Below are 19,697 nucleotides of genomic sequence, written 5' to 3' on the forward strand. Positions count from 1 at the left end.
GTATTCTGTTCCTGTAATTTTACAAGATACCCAGTTCAAGCATCTTATCAGTAGGAGTTTCATTTCCATGGTCCTTAGCATGTTGTGTGGTTGGCATTTTTAAAAATCATATTAGCGTTCTTTTATTCTCAGCTTCGCTAGCCTCATAATACATTTTCCTACAAACAGCATCTTTTAAAAATAAACAGACAAACAAATGGGGCATATTCTCCAATGATGTCAATCAACATCATTGCATTAACTGGAATGGACTTTTGCTGATTTACACAGGCTGATGCCAGGACAACAGCATACCCTGAAGAACAAATATATTTTTTAAAATGATCAAAACCAAAACAAAGAGCTTCTGAAATTTCTGTAGCAATGAGAAAGGTGTTGGGTAAACAGCCAAATTCCAGTTGTAGCTCCCCAAAGGGTGCTGAATGTCTGTGAAATAATCCAACCTATAGGGCAGGTGACAGGTCATGGTATATATGTGGGTTTTTTTGACCTTTTTTTTTTTTTTTTTGAGGAGGTATATTGTGCATTATCTTATGGGACTAGTGTCAGTTAATGGTCTCACAAGCTGACTTGCTCAATGCCCAGTCATACACTCACGCCTTCCTCTCTTCATCCATCCTGTGGATCTGCCCACCGACAAACACCCTGGTTTTGCACTTGCCCCACCGCTTCTTGCGACTGAGGAGGTATGGAATCAGGAGCGTCAGACCTGCCACAGAGAAGAGCAAGGCGATTGGTGCTTAGGTTTGGGGACCAAAAGGCTATTCAAAATTCTGAATCAGAGATGCACAAGACCCTGTGGGCTCGCCAGCCCATCCTCCTGTCAATGCAACAGTGTGCTCCAGGATGTATTTTCCAGCACGCTGCTCCATCTACAGGTTGGAGGTCTCTAATCTGGCATCCTCAGGACTTGATTGATGCTGAGCAAGAGAATTTGCCGGATGATGTGAGGTCATATTGTCTAACAGCATTACCAATACTTCCACTGCTTACTGGGCTCTTAAAGACATTTAGGGGTAAATTACAGCTAAATAACAGCACAGAACACTGAGAGCCAGGACTCGTGGGTGTAAACAAACTGTATGGAACCATGGGAAACGTGATTGTCCAGCTAACTAAAATCATACCAGATTATGGAGTTTGCCAGATGAGAAAGTTCTGGATTAGAGATGTTCAACCTGTAGTATTAAATGTCATCAACTGAAATCCCACATCACATTGCCCAGTGTCTGGGTTGCAGTTGATCCCAGGAAAGGAGAAGCTCATCCCCTTGCCTAAAAATAATTATTTTTCCCTCATGTATGGTATCTGTTTGAATCCTTCTCCCTCTTCACTTTATTCCTGCACCAGGCCCTGTAATAATCCCCATGTGAAAGTGAGAGGAGAGATGATCTAGTGCTTGCCTGGACTCGGAACACTTGGGTTCAATTCTCTGCCCTGCCAAACCTACCCTGCGTGGCTTTGGGCAAGTCAAGCTTTCTGTGCTGCAACTCTACACGTGTGAAATTCTCAACTCTATTTATACCATCATCTGGCTCCCTTCTTTTAAAATTCCAAAATGGACCCACAGACAATGCCTCGGAGCTGGTGGCTTAGCACAAACAAGCCTGAAAAAAAAGCTATTTGTTCTGTGTTTGTCCAGTACCTAGCACGTGGGGTCTTGGGCCAGGTTTGAGGCCCCTAAGTGTTACAGCAGTACAAATAAATTATAATCATACAGCAGCTCATTTCAGCTTCATTCCATAGCTGCCCCCATACCTTCCTGTGCTCCGTTTTCCTCTGTTCTGTCCTCCAATCTCCTCTTCCGTCTATTGCTTTTCTGTTTTGCTGATCCCTCCTATCTCATGCTTCCTGTCCTGCCTGCTCCTTGCCCCCATTAGAGGAAGGGTGTGGATGCACTGGAGAGTCCAGCAGAAGGCAACAAAAATGATTAGGGGGCTGGAGCACATGGCCTATTAGGAAAGGCTGAGGGATTTGGGCTTATTTAGTCTACAGAAGAAAACAGTGAGGTGGGATTTTATAAGAATCTTTGGCTACCTGAAGTGGGGTTCTAAAGAGGATGGAAAGAGGCTGTTATCAGGAGTGTCTCAGGTTGCAGTGGAAGAGGTCTCGGTTGGATATATCAACAAACTATTTCATTAGAAGGGTGGTGAAGCTCTGGAATGGGTTACCTAGAGAGGTGGTAGAATCTCCATCCCTAGTGGTTTCTAAGTCCTAGCTTGGCAGAGCCCTGGCTGGGATGATTTAGTTAGAATTGGTCCTGCTTTCAGGACTCGATGACCTCCTGAGGTCTCTTCCAACCCTAGGATTCTATGATCACCCTTGGGGTGGAAAAATCATGGAGCAAATATGTCATTTGCTATCATCACATTGATTGCTCTGCTTGTAGATTGTATTCCTTCTATTCTACCTCTGGACTGTCTGGTCTATTGAGATTGTAACCCTTTTGGGCAGAGATAGCTTACTGCTTCTTGTCTGTACTGTGCCTTGCGCCTTGGAACCGTAATCTCGATAGGTCACAAGAAGCCATCATAGGCACACATGATTAACAAAAGCAAGTCTCAGTAGCACTGCTCTTATATATTGGAAAGGAAACCTGAGACTTGAGCAAGGTTAGGAGGCTCGTGTCTAACTTTTCTGCTCAGAACTATTCTATTAAAAGCCTCCTGGTAGAAAGGGAAGACCAGGAGAAAGTTGGCCAATAAAGTATGGGTGAGATTTGTAAAACTATGTCAGAGAATTGGGCACCCAAATCCCACTGGACACCTAACTCTCTTAGTTACCTTCAAGAATCTCTGTTTGTATGTCATCAGCAGATCGTCATGGCCAAGCATGGCAAGGTTGTGGTGGAACTTAAAAGCAACATGATTAGGGAGTAGCTTGACAATGGCTGGATGGACACAGCTGATCTAGGGCAAAACCCTAGATCCAAATTTCATCCTGGAGAAAGCTGGAAGGGGATGGGCAGGAACCGTCCTCAGGAAAACTTGGCCCTGATGCTGCTAAAAAAAATGGCTGAGAATGGATGATTGGATGGGAGTCAGCAGATCTGAAGAGGTCATTGCACGGTCGTGGCTTCAGATCAGTGGCAGTGGGGAACACCTTTGGCAATCAGTATCATTCATGAGCTGTGTGGAGCAGGAGTGCAATAACAGAAAAAATTCGAAGTCTATGTGCAGGCTGTGTGTATTTGTTAAGGTCAAAGGTTACCTCCATCATCAAAGAGCCAGTAGATGTCAATAGTCTTCTTGCCCTGGTCAGTCTGGAAGATGGTACTTGCTTGCTGTTCTGCTATAAGGGCGTCAGGATCCACTAGCAAAGGGGAAAGAACCCGCAGTGTGAGATACTGGTCCTGAAGAGTGAGGTGTTTACTGTTCTTCTGACTCTCTGCAATAGGTGGTAGGACCTTCCTATTTAGAGACTTAAGCTTCCTGGCAGGCTACAGTGAAATGCTGTCTTCTACCTAGGCCATATCCATAAATGTGTGATTCAGAACAAAGCTTAGTAGCTGAATCCTATTTCCGTATTTGGTTGGGCAAAACCCAAGATTCAAACAATCTCAAGCCCTGCTAGCCCAAGCCCTGTGACTGGTACCTTTGCTTTCCACCAAACAAACCCAGCTCCCAGATCTGGACACCATCAAATTTCAAGTAAGTTCAGATCGAGACTTTGCAGTCAGGATCCCTGTGTAACTAAAGGCCAAAAAATCACTCAGCAGTTGGCCCTGACTTTGCTAGAACATCATTCATTTTCACTCCGGGTTGGAGGATGAGTATTTCATATTACAAAGATGTACATGGTTAAAACTAACATGTGCCTGTCACAGTGGGTACCACACCATTTTCTCCATTCTGCTTGGGGTCTTCCACTGGGTCAAACACTGGGTTGACTGTAAAAGAGAAGGTGAGAGGAATAAAAGTAATACAGATGTGAAAGACAAAACAATGGAAATCTCTTTTTGCTTAGAACACTATTGTGGCTAAATCCAATGGACATTTCATTTGTGTTAATTTTAACATTCTGAACAGAAAGGGTAAAGCTAAGTTAGAAAAAGTTTTACATGCATTAATTCTGCTGCATGCCTGCTAGTTTAGGGGGAAATTAACTTCTTTCAGTGGCTTCCTGTGCAGAAAAGGCACTATTTAAGTTCCACTTAAGCCGTGTAGTGCAGACTTAAATGGTCCATAGATTTCATGTGCGCAGGAGTTAATTTTCATTCTTGGCGAACCATCATTGAACCTAACAAAGATTTAAAGCATGTTAAAAAGCAGAAATTAATTGACCTTAGACAAACTAAGCTTCTGTTGGCCTAGGAACTCCTGGGCAGAGCAACTCAGTTATTTCAGAGATGTGCATGGCATAGGACTGCTACTCACAATGGTGAACTTACCCCAAGGCAGGGCACAAGGTGCAGGCACCATCTGAGTGGGTCTTCAGTGGTGCATAGACTTTGTGCCAGCCCCCTGCATGGGAGTGAATGGTCGTCGTGTGAGTAATTTCTGTTGCAACATATTAAGGAGAACCAGCCTACCAGACTGATTTCAGATGCTGGAACTTGGTCAAGCAAGCCCTGAATTTTGCAATCAGTGGTGGGATGAGGTGGCTGAGTTGTTAAGGGCCTTGCTTGAAGTCTGTGGCTTTGAGTCTCATGTCATCTCCCAGTGAAAGTCACCACCAGTTCAGCCAACAGCAAAATAGGTACCTGAGGCATCAGGCAAGGGCAGCTGGATGTGATACTGGTAATATCACTCCCTGGAGCACCACCATGCCTTGAAATGGTTTAAGACAGAAAGTGAAGAATAGTAGTTTCAGCTGAAGTAACTGAAAGAGTTTGTAACAGCAAGGAAGGGCCCTGTGGCACCTTATAGACTAGCAGAAAAGTTTTGAGCATGAGCTTTCGTGAGCACAGACTCACTTCATCAGATGCTGGTCTTGGAAATCTGCAGGGCCAGGTATAAATAAGCCAGAGCTAGGTGGGGATAACAAGGTTAGCTCAGTCAGCAAGGGTGAGACTCACCACCAGCAGTTGATCTGGAGGTGTGAACACCAAGGGAGGGGAAGTTGCTTTTGTATTTAGCCAGCCATTCACAGTCTTTGTTTAAGCCAGAGCTGAGGGCGTCGAATTCGCAGATGAATTGTAGCTCAGAAATTTCTCTTTGGAGTCTGGTCCTGAAATCTCTTTGCTGTAGGGTAGCTACTTTGAAGTCTGCTACTGTGTGGCCTGGGAGATTGAAGTGCTCTCCTACGGGTTTTTGTATATTGACATTTCTGATATCTGATTTGTGCACGTTTATTCTTTTACGTAGAGACTGTCCAGTTTGTCCGATGCACATAGCGGAGGGGCATTGCTGGCGCATGATGGCATAAATTATATTGGTAGATGTGCAGCTGAATGAACCCATGATGGTGTGGCTGATCTGGTTAGGTCCTGTAACGGTGTTGCTGGTGTAGATATATGGGCAGAGCTGGCAACGAGGTTTGTTGCATGGATGGGTCCCTGAGTTAGAGTGACTGTGGTGCGGTGTATAGTTGCTGGTTAGGATTTGCTTCAGGTTGGCAGGCTGTCTGTGGGCAAGGACTGGTCTGCCTCCCAAGGCCTGTGAAAGTGAGGGATCATTGTCCAGGATGGGTTGTAAATCCCTGATGATGCGCTGTAGAGGTTTTAGCTGAGGACTGTAGGTGATGGCTAGTGGTGTTCTGTTGGTTTCTCTCTTGGGCTTGTCCTGTAGTAAGCAGTGGTACCGCTAACTCAGCCAGCAATATCATCAATCTGTCCAGCTACACACTCAGCTCAGCAGAAGAGTCTGCTCTTTCTCAGGGACTCTCTTTTTGCCCCACCACCCGCACAAACATAATACAGTTCTACGGTGATCTGGAAGCCTACTTTCGCCGTCTCAGACTCAAAGAATACTTTCAACACAACACTGACCAGCACACCATTTCACAGACACCCTCCCAGCAGCACAAGAAGAATAACTCCACGTGGACTCCTCCTGAGGGTAGAAATAACAGTCTGGACCTATATATAGAATGCTTTCGCCAACGCACACAGGCAGAAATTGTGGAGAGACAGCATTGTTTGCCTCACAACCTCAGTTGTGCAGAACGCAATGCCATCCACAGCCTCAGAAACAACCCTGACATTATAATCAAAGAGGCAGATAAAGGAGGAGCTACTGTCATCATGAACAGGTCTGACTACCAGAAGGAGGCTTCCAGACAACTCTCCAATACCAAATTTTACAGGCTACTTTCCTCAGATCCCACCAAGGAATACACTAAGAAACTCTACCATCTGCTCAGGACACTCCCTACACAAGCACAAGAACAGATTTATACCAACACACCTCTAGAGCCCCTTCTGGGGCTATTCTACCTACTACCCAAGATCCACAAACCTGGAAATACTGGACACCCCATCATCTTGGGCATTGGCACTCTCACTGAAGGACTGTCTGGTTTTGGGGACTCTCTCCTCAGACCCTATGCCACCAGCACTCCCAGCTATCTCCGAGACACCACTGACTTCCTGAGAAAACTGCAATACATTGATGACCTACCAGAAAACACTATGCTAGCCACCATGGATGTAGAGGCTCTCTATACCAACATCCCACACAAAGATGGAATAAATGCTGTCCGGAACAGTATCCCTGATGATGCTACAGCACATCTGATGGCTGAGCTCTGTAACTTTATCATCACACACAACTATTTCAGGTTTGGCGACAATATATACCTTCAAATCAGCGGCACAGCTATGGGTACCAGCATGGCCCCTCAATATACCAATACTTTCATGGCTGACCTGGAACAGCGCTTCCTTAGCTTTCGTCCACTATCACCCCGTCTCTACTTATGCTACATTGATGACATCTTCATCATCTGGACCCATGGGAAGGAGACTCTGCAGGAATTCCACTGGGACTTCAACAACTTTCACCCCAACATCAACCTCAGCCTGGAACAGTCCACACAGGAGATCCACTTCCTGGACACCACGGTGCTAATACACGATGGCCACATCAATACCACCCTGTACCATAAACCCACTGACCGCTACGCTTACCTTCATGCCTCCAGCTTCCATCCCAGACACAACCCACACCACACAATCCATTGTCTACAGCCAAGCACTAAGATATAACCGCATTTGCTCCAACCCGTCCGACGGAGACAAACACCTACAGGATCTCTACCAAGTATTCTTGAAACTGCAATACCCACCTGAGGAAGTGAAAAAACAGATCAACAGAGCCAGATGTGTGCCAGGAAGCCTCTTACTACAGGACAAGCCCAAGAGAGAAACCAACAGAACACCACTAGCCATCACCTACAGTCCTCAGCTAAAACCTCTACAGCGCATCATCAGGGATTTACAACCCATCCTGGACAATGATCCCTCACTTTCACAGGCCTTGGGAGGCAGACCAGTCCTTGCCCACAGACAGTTTGCCAACCTGAAGCAAATCCTAACCAGCAACTATACGCTGCACCACAGTCACTCTAACTCAGGGACCCATCCATGCAACAAACCTCGTTGCCAGCTCTGCCCATATATCTACACCAGCAACACCATTACAGGACCTGACCAGATCAGCCACACCATCGTGGGTTCATTCAGCTGCACATCTACCGATATAATTTATGCCATCATGTGCCAGCAATGCCCCTCTGCTATATACATCAGACAAACTGGACAGTCTCTACGTAAAAGAATAAACGTGCACAAATCAGATATCAGAAATGTCAATATACAAAAACCCGTAGGAGAGCACTTCAATCTCCCAGGCCACACAGTAGCAGACTTCAAAGTAGCTATCCTACAGCAAAGAAATTTCAGGACCAGACTCCAAAGAGAAATTTCTGAGCTACAATTCATGTGCAAATTCGACTCCCTCAGCTCAGGCTTAAACAAAGACTGTGAATGGCTGGCTAAATACAAAAGCAACTTCCCCTCCCTTGGTGTTCACACCTCCAGATCAACTGCTGGTAGTAAGCCTCACCCTTACTGACTGAGCTAACCTTGTTATCCCCACCTAGCTCTGGCTTATTTGTACCTGGCCCTGCAGATTTCCAAGACCAGCATCTGATGAAGTGAGTCTGTGCTCACGAAAGCTCATGCTCAAAACTTTTCTGTTAGTCTATGAGGTGCCACAGGACCCTTCATTGCTGTTACAGATCCAGACTAACATGGCTACCCCTCCGATACTTGAAAGAGTTTGGGGAGTCAGAAGGAATCTGGCCACTTACAGTCACAGGTCTGTGTCAAAGTCCTTCTGGGGGGCAGAGGAAGGGTGGATATTTGACATCTTGTTTAATTATTAACCAGAGTGGCACATTATTGAGCTGCAAAGAACAAGTGGAGTTGCCTTACTGTGTCACCCATTTAGCTGATATGCCAATGTGTGCTCGCTGCTACTTATGGAATGGAACTAACAGTCTCACCCCATCAGCAACTGATGCAGCTCCTGCAAGGGTGGCTGCAATGGACACTTACTGTGAGCCTGCATCATTCTGGAAACATTCAGCCCTTCCTTCATTCTCATCAAGCACACACCAAACTTGAAGTCGAATGCATCACTGGAACGAGAGACAGAACACAGACATGTTAGGGACACTCTCTGCTTTTGACAAAACTATGGGAGCAGGCCCAGCTCCAGAGGGTCTGTCCCTTTCATTCAGTTGGCTGGCCAACTTGTGCAGTATCGTTGCTCTAGGGGTATGTCTTCACTACCCGGAAGATCAACCTGGTCAGTGTCGATCTTCTGGGGTTTGATTTGGTGTGCCTAGTAGGGATGCACAAATTGAACTATCTGGGGTCGACAGGTGACCCCTGTTCTCAATATCGTGAGGAGTAAGGGAGGTTGATGGGAGAGTTTCTCCCCTCAACCCCCCTCAGTGAGGAAGGCTGGATAAGTCAATTGTACATAAGTCAATTTTAACTATGCAATTGCTGTAACTTGAACTGCATATTTACAGTCGACTTGAAGGTCTAGCGTAGACCTGGCTTGGGAGATAAGACACCTAATGAACCCGACCTCTGATCCTTTCCGGTAAGAAAGGCCTTTAAAAGTGAACCACAAATTCCTGACAAATGGCATTCAAGTGACCACCACAACTGATGTTACTGCAGAGCAACTCCTACCCTCAGAACAAATTCTGGGTGGCCAGACTACACCTTGAGGAGTCCCAGAGACATACAGGAGAAAGGAAGTCTTCCCACAGTAGCTCAGAGCAGTGTAAGAGGGACTCACTTCAGTCTCAGGGCCACAGTATCTGCTGTGGTGGAGGTGCTATTCAGTGACCACTAGGTGCTTAAGGTGAATGCTTTTTTCTGTGTCCAGTTATAGCTGGCTGTGCCTATCAAGATCTTCCTCGTGCCCCACCCAGACTACCTGGGAACCTCAGTCCTTTAAAGGCACATCCCAGATACCACAGTGGCTGTGTTTCCCTTTCACACTGGAAGTATTGGGGAGCGTGGCCTTAGATCTCCCTGGATCAAAGTACACTTCCAGAGTCCACTGGTCCATGGCAATGGAGTTGCCTTCTTTTTCCTGCAGACATGGTCCTCTCCGCATATGGAGCGGGTGGGCAAGACATTCTTTCTGCAAATGCCTGGACATGCTACTGATGCGATAACTTGTGATCATCACTTTGATCAGTCTCTCACTGGAGCTAAAGTAAAGCAGATACGTCAATGAGATTGCCTTTGTCTATTGGATGTGGGCAAGACTGCTGGTGAGGTGTAATTGGTGTAGGTCTGCAATAATCATAGAATCATAGGGCTGGAAGAGACCTTGGGAGATTGTAGAGTCCAGCCCCTGGCAAAAGCAGGATCAACCCCAACTAAATCATCCCAGCCAGGGCTTTGCCAAGCTGGGACTTAAAAACCTCTAGGGGTGGAGATTCCTCTCGAGGTAATGCATTCCAGTGCTTCACCAGCCTCCTAGTGAAATAGTTTTTCCTAATTGCCAACCTACTCCTCCTTCTCTGTAACTTGAGACCATTGTTCCTTGTTCTGCCATCTGTCACTCCTGAGAACAGCCTCTTTCCATCCTCTTTAGAGCCCCCCTTCAGGAAGTGGGAGGGTAACTGAGAACAGTGGGGAGCAGCGAAATGCTGATGGTTGGAATCCACATGATTTAACACATGCTCATGAAACAATCACAGTGATAATGCTTTGCCCTTATAAAGAAAGTTACAATTCAGGGTCAAGGTAGATGCTCTTATCTCCCTTTGTAGATGGAGAAGCTGGTGACTTCCCAGAGGTCACACAGGAAGCCAGTAATATAAACCAGTTCTCCAGCCAGACCTCCTGATTCTCAAGTTTCTTGGTTTATTCTCCAGCCATTCCTTCCCCTCTGATGCAAGACAGTGGCAGCAGTAGCACTGAACATCCGCATATACACCACTGATTTTCATAGGCTACACAAGGACTCAAAGGAAGCTGCCGGTGTCAAACTTTGCAGTGGATTCATGAAGATGGCTAGCCAAGAAAGTGGACTGGTTACACACCACCTTATTCCTGCTTGAGTGTTGCCAAGTTCACCCAGAAGTCCCTATCGCTCATCTGGAAACAAACAAAGCCAGCAATGCTACCATAACCAGCCTCCCAACTTACTGCAGGATTCCTGTGTACTCCTCCAGAGTCCTAGGGTGAGCCGTCTGCCAGTTCTTTTTGTAACCCATCACCAAGGTATTGGGTTTCATCTTCCCAAGGCCAGATGCCTGTGTTAATAGATTTTTTCAGTGTCTCTCTACATGAACCTGCCATGCACATATGCATTTAGTTTGTTTGAATGTCTCATCACATGCAGAGAAACAACAAGCTTCAGGACAGTATCCTCAAGGCACCATTCTGAGCAAGGAGTGGTGTGTAAATTTCAGCATGCCTGGTGCAGTCCCAGGAGGCTCTGTGTCTCAGAGACACCTCTCCAACTCTTAACTCTTCCTCTTTGCTCCATGGCGACTGGGCATATTGTTCCAGAGGAATAGGTCAATAGCAAAGTATAACACAGGCCAGTGAGAAAGGAGACTGCAGCCAAGAATCCATTCATTCCCCACTCAGATGCTCCAGGGAAGCAGTGAATGAGTGCATAGCTCAAGGCCTGGTGAGCCCGGAAAGGAGAACCAGAAAAGGTTTTTACTGCCCTTTACTCTCTTGGATGGGTATGTACACAGTCCATCCCTTAGCAAACCACACTGGTCTCAACCGCAGTAGCCTGCTTCTCAGGCTATGTCCACACTTGGCAAAGTAAGTTGACTGCAGATACGCAATTCTCGCTATGGCAATTGCATAGTTAGAATCAACGTATCTGTGCTCAGCTTAGTTGGCCATCCCTACTGAAGAACTTCGATGGGAGAGTTTCTCTTGTCGGCCTCCCTTATTCCTCATGTCTTGTGAGGAGCACAGGGGTCAACTGCAATTCTTGAGAGGTCGTTTTGCATATTCCTACCAGATGTGCAAAACTGAACCCAGGAAGATCAACCCTAAGTGGGTCCCTCTTCCAGGCCGATGTTGACAGCCTCAGTGAAAAGGTTGAAGGCCCCTTATAAGCATTAACAAATTCTTTGAAGCAGGATTCACAGCAGGAGACTGCAGTCCCTTCATGTTTTGATACCCAGCTTAGGCCTTTACCTGCATAAGCATTTGGACTCCACTTCTCAAGTCATCAGCTACCACATACGTATAGAAAGCCTTGATCTTTCGTTTGGTCAGCCACTTTGCATGGCCGCTGGAGGTGAGTCTGGATTCTGACATCTTCTGCTTGCATGGCCCCTGTGGTGAAGTGGGAGGAAAGGACACAGCTGGAGATTTAAAGCCCAGCCTGTTAGTGACACACAAACCATTTTTAACTGGTGGTTTTAAGTTTATTCCTATATGTTAATATGCTTTACTTTGCACCAAGCAGTTCAATTTCCTAGTCTCCTGAATCATATAGAAGATCCCATCTTAATCCCAGGATAAGAACATAAGAATGGCCATAGTGGGTCAGACCAAAGGTCCATCCAGCCCAGTATCCTGTCTGCTGACAGTGGCCAGTACCAGGTGCACCAGAGGAGGTGAACCAAAGACAATGATCAAGCGATTTGTCTCCTGCCATCTGTCTCCAGCCTTTGACTAAAGGCTAGGGGCACCATATTTTACCCTTGGCTAATAGCCATTTATGGACCTAACCTCCAAAAATTTATCAAGCTCTGTTTTAAACTCTGTTAGAGTGCTGGCCTTCACAGCCTCCTCCGGCAAGGAGTTCCACAGGTTGACTGTGCACTGTGTGAAGAAAAATTTTCTTTTATTAGTTTTGAACCTACTACCCATTAATTTCATTTGGTGTCCTCTAGTTCTTATATTATGGGAACAAGTAAATAACTTTTCAATATTCACTTTCTCCACACCATCCATGATTTTATAGACCTCTATCATATCGCCCCTCAATCTCCTCTTTTCTAGACTGAAAAGTCCCAGTCTCTCTAGCCTCTGTGTGATCTGTGTGATGACATAAGAACAGCCACAGTAGGTCAGACCCATAGTCCAGTATCTTGTCTTCCATCGATGGATGGTGCCAGATTCTTCAGAGGCACTGAACAGAACAGGGCAATTTTTGAAGTGATGAAGAGACCTCAGGAGGTCATCTACTCCAACCCCCTGCTTGAAGCAGGACCAATCCTAATTAAATCATCCCAGCCTGTGTGTGGTCAAGCAGGGCCTTAAAAACCTCTAAGGATGGACTGTCATCTAGTCCTGGCTTCTGGCAGTTAGAGATTTTGGGATCACAAGAGTGGTTCCCAACCTTTTCAGTAACAGGGCACACTTCAGTGAGACAGACAATTCTATAGCACATCCACTTTTTTCTGCTAAAATCGATTGCTCATAAATATCACATTTACTTACATTTGCTATGCTTACAGTCTTACTAGAGAGGTTTGCAAGATAGCAGTGCATACAACAAGCTAAACAAGGATCAAATGGGATGTTGGTGACATTTTTAGCAGTCACTCGATTACTCACGGGGTGGAGAAGGAGATGGCTCCAGAGAGCAGGGGCTCCCTTCCCCACCACCGTTTGGAGCCAGGATGTGGCATGTAAATCATGTCTCAGTTTCATCTGGCTCCCACCCATCCTCCTACCTGCATTGCCAGAACCACTGTGAGGGGAAATTGACAAACTCCACACTAGCTGTGACTCAGGCATCCTTGCTACTTGATCCCCAGCAGGCATGGGGTCATCAATTTTCCTCCACAGTGGCTCTGCAAAGAGTCATGGTGAGAGGAAATTGATGAAATTTCTTGGCACACTTGAACAGATCTTGTGGCACACCAGTGTGTCATGGCACTGTGGTGGAAAACCACTGCCCGAGAGCAAGGGGTTGCATCCCTGACTGTCTTGGCTAGTCACTGTTGATGGACTTATCCTTATGCAATGCCTTATCTTCATCTGAAGCAGGAGGCCATTAGCCCATGACAATGCTGTCACCAATATTGCTTAATTAACCTGTGATCTTTCCAACAGCAATGACTACTTGTCATTTAATAGTTCCTCTAAACATTTTAAATCACAGGCACATGAGAAAGAATCTGGCTTGGCAGTCAATGTCTGAGTCTCTGATACAATCCATCAGCACAGTGAATAAGGTGGAAGGATGTCATCATCCCAAGCAAACATCATGGACCCAACCAAAGGATCCAGTTGTTTTTCATTCCCACATAAAAATATGTCCACTTTAAACTGCATCCCACAACATCTGCTCCTGCCTTGTCCATAAAGGGGGCTTAAACACAATCCTATCTGTGACTGCAAACATGGACTTCAAACTACAAAGCACCTCATCCGTCAGTGTCCCAAACCATCATATCCCAGTGACATCTCTGCTATCCACCCCACATTACCTGAGCCAATCCATTGGAACACTAGTCTAGACTTCAAAAAACAACCAATCCTGTGGCACCTTATAGACTAACAGATATTTTGGAGCATAAGCTTTCGTGGGCAAAGACCTGCTTCATCATGAAAGCTAATGCTCCAAAATATCTGTTAATCTAGAAGATTGCACAGGACTTCTTGTTGTTTTTGAAGATACAGACTAACTCAGCTACCTCTCTGATACTAGTCCAGACTTGGGCATTTAACATTGCTGGCTTTAAGGCAGAAGAAAGACCACCACAGTATCTAAGTGACTCCCAGATATCTCCATGATGAGATTCCTAGTGGTCTTTGTGGAGTTTCTCACCCTGGTTAAGAGGTCCCTGCTTGGAGAATATTTGTCATTTATCATCATCAAGTTGGTATAATCTGTAAAAGAGCAGGGTCTGTGTCTTGGCCACAGAGTGCCCTGACTCTGGATTACTTTGATTCCCTTAGCAAGCTTGTGCCATGGTTAAATCCTTCAGCTAAGAAATATTTTATCTCCAGTTTTCAGAGGACTTGGCAAACTGCATTGTGACAGATGGGTGTGGCACTGTAGGTGGTGGTTCATTTAGCAATGGTAACAGAACTTTGCAGGTTAGTAATGTAAGTGCTAACACCTCAAAAGTCCGGGCATCAAAGCCTGAAATTCTCCCTCACGCAAAACTCAGATTGAACCAGCTCTTTGACCATTAATGAAGTTTGAACCAAGGAGCTTAAAACCAAGTCTCCACCACATGAGCGAAGCTCTGCCGTGGGAAAGGATATCAGGCTCATAACTCCCTTAGGTGACCCAGCCACACGACAGAAGAGAGCCCTACAGTTTGCACTGGGTACATAAGGCCTGGAAGAGTCAGCCCCAGGCGTTTAACAACTCTGGCTATTGTTTTTCAGGGCCCAGCCAGGGAATATAGCACACAGCTTGCTCTGCTTGTGCTGGTCAACAGTGAATGGATGCCCAGAGTAGGCTTGGTGCAGATGCTGGCATCCTACTGCACCTTGCACTGCTGACAGTTCTCTCTTGTGGAGGTGACAGAGAGCAGATGAACAAAGAATACTTACTACTAACACATTCCCACAAATCATCAAGCTGAGGTTTTTGGTGAAAGTGCCTGCAAAGTCCACTAGGGCTGGGCGGAAGTTGGGAGGCCCCGTTAAGACCAGGCACTGGGGTCTAAAAAGGAAATAAAAACAATGGCTGATAATTTAAGAACATAAGAACATAAGAATGGCCATACTGGGTCAGACCAAAGGTCCATCGAGCCCAGCATCCCATCTGCCGACGGTGGCTAATGCCAGGTGCCCCAGAGAAGGAGAAGAGAAGACAATGATCAAGTGATTTATCTCCTGCCATCCATCTCCTGCCCTTGTTCTGAAGGCTAGGGCACCATACTTTATCCCTGGCTAATAGCCATTTATGGACCTAACCTGCAAAAATTTATCAAGCTCTTTTTTAAACCCTAATAGAGTCCTGGCCTTCACAGCCTCCTCGGGCAAGGAGTTCCACAGGTTGACTGTGCGCTGTGTGAAGAAAAATTTCCTTTTATTAGTTTTGAACCTACTACCCATCAATTTCATTTGGTGTCCCCTAGTTCTTGTATTATGGGAAAAGGTAAATAATTTTTCTATATTCACTTTCTCCACACCATTCATGATTTTATATACCTCTACCATATCGCCCCTCAATCGCCTTTTTTCCAAACTGAAAAGTCCCAGTCTCTCTAGCCTCTCCCCATATGGGACCCTTTCCAAGCCCCTAATCATCTTAGTCACCCTTTTCTGAACCTTTTCTAATGCCAATATATCTTTTTTGAGGTGAGGAGACCACATCTGCACGCAGTACTCGAGATGTGGGCGTACCATAGTTTTATATAGGTATATAGATATAGGTATTTAGAATAAGAAGTAACTTCTGAGATCTTCTGGTGGGGACTTGACCACTAAGTCGCTGTCCTGTTAATGGCACCCACCCCATCGAAGCAGTATCTTTTGGATGAGATAGAGAACCTTGCAGCCTGGGTCCTTTACTACCAAACTATCAGATCCTCAAGGAAGTATGCAACTGGATTGGAGATCTCAGTAAAACAGGCTTCTTTGCAAGGATTTCCTGTGTCTAGTTGGACTGAAAGAGCATGAAAATTCTTCTCTTCTGATCCTGGCTGCAACCCAGAGGTACAAAGACAACCAGACATTTAAACAAAGTTACTCACGCTCAGTAAAGTCTCCTTTGGAATTCAGTTGGCAAATTATATTTTTCAGGGGAATCTGGGGGACTTACTTAAACGCAAGTCCCTTCTGCACTGGGAATGAGGGTAATGTTCCCTTGCCACCCACCACCATGCAGCACTTCTACTTGCCTGTAGTTCTTAATGTGTTCATTGACTTCATTAAGTCCCACGGAATAGTTCAGGGCCAAGTTGTATGAACCTGCCTGCACAGACGAGCCCCAGTTCACTTCTGGAGAGGAACAATCATTTGGAACCCAAATGAATCATTTAAAAAGAGACATAAGCAACACCTGGGTACTAGCAATGCGGTAGGCATATGCGTGTATTGCTTTGTTATTGTAGGGTTGCTCCCAAGGGCCTGCCCTGTGCACACATTATTTGGTTTAGTTGCTTGCATGAAGCAAGTTGGAGGATTTCAGTTCAATTGCCACAGCATATTTGTCTGCGTTCCAGAAACCTCTCTCCCAGCTGACTCCCTTGTGGGCAGACCCAGCAGAGGCTCCAAGACATCACGTATGGGCCCATGAGAGAGTATGGCAGGAGCACTGTTCTGAGATCAATGCTCTGAACAATGTTCTGAGACCTTCAGATGTCTCAGCCTGACCTTTTCACCAGTGCTGCCTTCTGCTTAAGGACAAGAAACCCACTTACCAGGCTTCTTGTAGAGCACGTATCCCAGTAAGAAGACGATGATGCCAATGGCTATCAGAGCTGCCCACCAGGTCAACAGAAACATGATCACGACAGACACCACGGCACCAAAAAGCGCAGCCCACTTGCTGTAATACCTAAACGACGGTCTCCATCCTGCATAGCCATGATACAAAAGTACAATTATTGACTCACATGGCTAAATTCGTGTGTACAGGAGTCCTTCAGCCTCTGAGCAGAGACAGTGTGACAGGACGCTCTCTTTGAGGTAGTTATCTGGCCTCCAACACACTAGCATCTTGCAACCTTTAATTTGGAAACTGAGGCATGGGGAGGCTAAGTGGGTTGCCACAGGTCACACAGCAAGTAGGTGACAGACCCAGGAACTGAACCTACATTTTCCAAGTCCTAGGCTAATGCCCAAATCACTGGCTCAGCCTCTCTCTGTAACCCTGGGAGACAAAGGCAGAGATGGAGAGAGAACCTAACGTCCCTCAGAGCAGGAGCAGCTGCCTGTACCCAACCCTTCCCATGCAGAGGTGTTCAGTTTTTGGAACTGAAGATACTTCCCCCCCTAATAACCAAGGATCCCCAAAGTGTATTGCCTTGTTCAGCTCAAAAAGCTTCTTACTATTAAGAACATAAGAACATCCATACTGGGTCAGACTAAAGGTCCATCTAGCCCCCAGTATCTTGTTTTCCAACGGTGGCCAGAGGGAGTAAACGGAAGAGGTAATCATCAAGTGATCCCTGTCAGTCATCCATTTCCAGTCTCTAACAAACAGAGGCTAGGGACACCATTCCTACCCATCCTGGCTAATAACCATCGATGGACCTAACCTCCATGAATTTATAAGTCTTGGTCTTCACAACATCCTTTGACAAGGAGTTCCACAGGCCAACTGTGTGCTGCATGAAGAAAAATTTCCTTTTGTTGGTTTTAAACCTGCTACTCAATAATTTCATTTGGTGACCCCTAGTTCTTATGTTGTGGGAACAAGCAAATAACTTCTCCTTTTTCACTTTTTCCACACCAGTCATGATTTTATAGACCTCTATCACGTCCCCCCCTTCATCTCCTTTTTTCTGAGCTGATAAGTCCCAGTCTTTTTAATCTCTCTTCATATGGCAGCCATTCCAAACCCTTCATCATTTTTGTTGCCCTTTTCTGAACCTTTTCCAGTGCCAGTATATCTTTTTGGAGGTGAGGTGACTATTAAGCTATTGGGCTGTAACCCTAACCTAACCCAGCTGCAGAGAGTGACCCTTGAAGCAGAGACGCTTGTTGCTGCCTCAAAGCCTGCAAGAGAGGGGTAGCTACCAATCACCAGTGGGGGATCACTTACCCGGTGAGTTGGTGATGGAGGCATGGAAGCAGCTGAAATTGATGAGTGCATACGAGCACAGGAAGAAGTTGGAGATGATTGGGGCAATAGTGTTCAGTTCAGCTGCAGGGTGGGAAAGAGCAGGATGGCTTGTTAGTGCATTTGCTACCCTCTGGCCAACCTAAGCGTATGACAATGGGCGAGAGGTGAAAATTGAAAGAAATTGAGAATCCTGCCTGATTGTTCCACCTATCATAGGGTATGTCCACACTACAGACTTATTCCAGAATAGCTTATTTTGGAGTTCTTATTCCAAAGTAAGCAATTCCAGAGTAACACGTTCACACTACAGGGAAGCCCCAAAATAAACAAAACTTATTCTGAAATAGTACGTCCACACACAATAGAGCCTATTTCAGGTTAGAGCCCCTGACAGCTTCCAGGGGCTCTAATCAGAAAGACTATGTCTACACAGCAGCATTATTTCAGAATAAGCTATTCTGGGATATCATATTTTGAAATATGTATTTCAGAATAGGAGCTATTCTTCATAGAATGAGGTTTACCAAATTCAGAATAAGCCATCTGCTATTTTGAAATTATTTTGAAATAGCAGTTGCATTGTGTAGACACTCACAAGTTATTTTGGAACAGTAGCTGTTATTCTGCGATAACTTTACTCTGTAGATATACCCATAGGGATTGCTAAAATACCTGCTAAAGTTATCACTTAAGAGCCATCAGATACGGGCTGGGCTTCTAGTTCTCTCTTTCCCTGTGTATGTGTCCATTCTAGCTACGCAATTGTTATAGATAGACTTGCATATCTAAACAGTCGACTTATTTTGCCTAGTGTAGACATAGCCTGAGCTCCCTGCTGATGGGAGGGAGTTATGCTCAGTGCCAGTTTGGCTGTTCAGGTTTCAGTAGATCTTGAGAAGTAGCCCTTAGACTCCTCCTGCTGAGCCAATGGCACAGCTGTCTTTAGATGTGACATGTTCCTTACTTTCATGGGGCAGACACTGGGCCCACTCTCCTGTCCCCTGGCTATAGAGATGGTGTAACTCAACTCCAGGCTAGCCAAGCAGTGTGACACAGGTGTATGTGAGGGCAGAATCAGGCTTGGTCTACACTAGACCTTACAGTCAACTGCAGTTATGCAATTCCAGCTACGGCAGTTAGAATCAGTGTATCTGCAGTCGACTGTAAGGTCTGTCCTCACTGAGGGAGGTCAATGGAAGAAACGCTCCAGTTGACCTCCCTTACTTCTCATGAGAGCAGTATGGGGGGGTTGACTGTAGACCCCAAAGGGATCAATTTTGAATGTATTTACCAGACACGTAAAATTGAACTCTGGGAGAGTGACACTTCAACCGAGTAAGTGTAGACATACCCTCAGCCTCTAACAATCCACCTTGAGCTCATCCTTTGGTGGAATATAATTTTATCTTCCAGCCTTGCGTGTGCAGAAAGCTTGAGACCACTTTTCACATCCCGGTGGAAGAAGTTAACAAAGGCGGTAATTGGGTTGGCAAAGAAACAGCCCCCTGGCGTTGCATGGCTTATTAATCAGCTTATATAAAAAGC

At 45.7% G+C, this 19,697-nt stretch overlaps 1 protein-coding gene and 1 long non-coding RNA gene across 3 annotated transcripts in view; one reads left to right on the top strand and one right to left on the bottom strand.

Moving 5' to 3' along the window:
• The window catches only part of LOC142020827 (uncharacterized), a 63,754-nt gene that overhangs the window by 19,129 nt on the left and 24,928 nt on the right, over positions 1-19,697 (top strand). The gene's annotated exons all lie outside the window — the stretch shown is intronic.
• SLC12A3 (solute carrier family 12 member 3) overlaps positions 1-19,697 on the bottom strand; it is a 55,501-nt gene that overhangs the window by 10,051 nt on the left and 25,753 nt on the right. Inside the window, exons 13-22 of the mRNA XM_075009040.1 lie at positions 18,132-18,233; positions 16,786-16,941; positions 16,264-16,363; positions 14,969-15,080; positions 11,642-11,782; positions 10,625-10,731; positions 8,501-8,583; positions 3,812-3,889; positions 3,211-3,312; positions 598-709 (exon numbers count right to left, since the gene is read on the bottom strand). Of these exons, the coding sequence (XP_074865141.1) occupies positions 598-709; positions 3,211-3,312; positions 3,812-3,889; positions 8,501-8,583; positions 10,625-10,731; positions 11,642-11,782; positions 14,969-15,080; positions 16,264-16,363; positions 16,786-16,941; positions 18,132-18,233 (1,093 nt within the window). The remainder of the gene's footprint in view (positions 1-597; positions 710-3,210; positions 3,313-3,811; positions 3,890-8,500; positions 8,584-10,624; positions 10,732-11,641; positions 11,783-14,968; positions 15,081-16,263; positions 16,364-16,785; positions 16,942-18,131; positions 18,234-19,697) is intronic.

Source organism: Carettochelys insculpta, chromosome 14, assembly GCF_033958435.1.
Source record: "Carettochelys insculpta isolate YL-2023 chromosome 14, ASM3395843v1, whole genome shotgun sequence".
In the NCBI taxonomy this organism is placed as follows: Eukaryota; Metazoa; Chordata; order Testudines; family Carettochelyidae; genus Carettochelys; species Carettochelys insculpta.